Source organism: Montipora foliosa, chromosome 6 (assembly GCF_036669935.1).
Source record: "Montipora foliosa isolate CH-2021 chromosome 6, ASM3666993v2, whole genome shotgun sequence".
Classification (NCBI taxonomy): Eukaryota; Metazoa; Cnidaria; class Anthozoa; order Scleractinia; family Acroporidae; genus Montipora; species Montipora foliosa.
Window position 1 is genome coordinate 42,319,193 of NC_090874.1, and position 2,500 is coordinate 42,321,692.

Here is a 2,500-nt window from a genome sequence, read left to right on the forward strand (position 1 = left end):
TCAGCCATTTATTACGTCACATGACGTATTTGAACTACTTCACGCATCTTCTCAGTCACCCGGTAAGGGTTGACTCAAGCGTACAATAGACCCGTTTCAGTAATTCCCAATCTGGAGAACAAAAAAAATGTTTTTCTCTTCCCTGAAAGAAACAAACCTTTCAAATGCAAAACAATCTTATTGTTTTGTCCTCCAGATTGGGAATTACTGAAAGGGGTCTATACAGATGGAAGCTCAGTCACATACTGTACACTGCTTGCTAACCGTGTGATAGCCAGACCACTTTTTAAAGTGGTCTGGCTATCACATGTTTAAAAACATTTGTCATAGTTATTTTCTTTGCAAACCATTATGTTTCAGACAAGTTTTAATCTTCGCCGCCACGCTAGCAAAAAAGGACCGAGCGAGGAGGATTTTACCAAGCTGGCCAATTCTGTGGATAAATTCAGCACGTGTTTGCTTGATCCGCTAAAATCTCAAATCGAGGCTCGTCATGCATTTGGAGATTCCATAGATGACGTAATGGATGCCGCTATAAACTTGGAACAAAAAGAGGTTAAAATCAATGCTGTTTGTTTATTTAATATGTGTTTTGCTTTTTTGAGTGTTAGTTTGCTCTATTTGTATTTTATAATACGCGCATGCTCATGATAAAAGAAGCAATTTTTCAGATGAGCGAGACAGTGTCGATGAGCGATTGTTTGTAGATAATGGTGTTAGTTTTTCACCCGTGGCCGTCGGGAATGGATGTCGGTGAGACTTCGATTGGAGTTAGCCTACTCATCTGCGTCAAAGTGTGTGAAATGGAAACTTTTATGTTAACGTCTGACTTTTTTTACAGCTGCTTGCTCATCCAGTGCTTTTCAACTTACTTGCTAACAAGTGGTTTGGAAAGTTTGACAAGCTAAATAATACGTCCTCGTCTACGTTTGAGCGATTGCAGTGGATTTTTCTCAATTTCTGGTGTCTATTTGATTTGGTGATGTTTCCATTGTTCTTTGCTTTGCTGTACGTTTGGAATAAGCTTTTTGCCGGTGACCAAAAGCTAGAAAACAGAGGTAAATGTTTGTTTAAGTAATCTCTTATCTTTTCTTTTATAAGGCTGTTGATTTTGTCAAAAAGAGAAACATTTGACCTAAATTTAAGTTGAAATAAGCGTTTCACTATGCAGAAACAAGTATGTTCTTCTTAGAACTACACTCACCCTATCGATTCAACTCCATCGTATTCTAAGCCGCGAAAGTGAAGATAATTCTCGCTTACGGCATAAAGTGCTCCTTTATTTCAGATTACACCCCTGCCATTTGGATTGCATTTCTTGCATAATATATATTACAACAACAACAACAACTGCAACAAGATGGAAACTGTAAATGAAATGAAACAATTTGGGTTTTTTTTTCGACAAAGTTTGAAGAAAAGCATATTTGGATTGAGACTTACAATTCTGTAGGCATTTTGCTTCCGCCACAATATTTCCTTGTTAGTTTAGAGGACAGTGGTTCTTCGGGTTCACTGGTCTTATTCTATTTAGTGAAATATTTTATTAAATGTACTGTTTCAGAAATGGAGGTCGCCTTCTTGATGAGTACAACATCCGATCTAGCTGACGATGTCTTTGAACAGATAAAAATCGTCGTCGAACAATTTATAGAGGAACATGGGAATACCAAAGACGGATATCACATCATTATCCATGACAAAATATCTCACGCAAAGACGATTAATGCCGAGGAAGTACAAGATCTCAAGAAAGGAAAAGAAGAGTACCCCGCTCTTCACAGAAACTTGAAAATTGCTGCCAAGTGTTTCTTTAGACCAAGAAAGAGTGATGTCGACAAGGTAAGAGCACAAAATGTAAGCAACTTGAAATATGCATTCAGAGCAGCTATATTGAGTGTTATGATTAGTTTGGTGTTGTAGGGGATTTTCGCATTCGTTGAGCATACGGAGATGGGGCTATGAAAACTGAACCTAATGGCTGATGTCGTTCTTTTTCAGTCTGTTTTGAGTCTTTTCAAGTCTCTTGTCCAAATACAACTGATCAGAGTGATCTTAAAAATGAAGATCTAAGACATGCACGATTCTGATTGTTTTTTCATTCTTTCATTCTCATTTTTTCATTTTTATGATTTTCATCATTGTTAAATTCTTGAAAATTCCAATTGGATTTAGATATTGCGCTCTTCGTATCGGTTGAATTCTGGTTGGCTTTATGAACCTCGGTTACCAGTTCATGATCGCGTCAAGTGTGCGCAAGCAGAACAAGTTGTTGTGGGAAGCAAAATTCCAAAACTTCAACCGTTTAGCATTTCTAAAAATTTCAAATAAGACGGGTATCCCATTCGTGCTTAAAGGATATGAGATTGATTACAGAAGCCCTTATCCAATTCGTGCTCAAGGAATAATGGTTAAATGTCCACACGAAATGAACGCACGTTTAATTAATTTTTAAACATAAAAAAGCGATCCGGTAAATTAAATATGCTAAGCTTAATTT

At 37.1% G+C, this 2,500-nt stretch overlaps 1 protein-coding gene across 1 annotated transcript in view; it reads left to right on the top strand.

The window, feature by feature from the left end:
• LOC138005584 (uncharacterized) overlaps positions 1-2,500 on the top strand; it is a 36,716-nt gene that overhangs the window by 18,251 nt on the left and 15,965 nt on the right. The window contains exons 5-7 of the mRNA XM_068851790.1: positions 361-555; positions 842-1,058; positions 1,565-1,842. Of these exons, the coding sequence (XP_068707891.1) occupies positions 361-555; positions 842-1,058; positions 1,565-1,842 (690 nt within the window). The remainder of the gene's footprint in view (positions 1-360; positions 556-841; positions 1,059-1,564; positions 1,843-2,500) is intronic.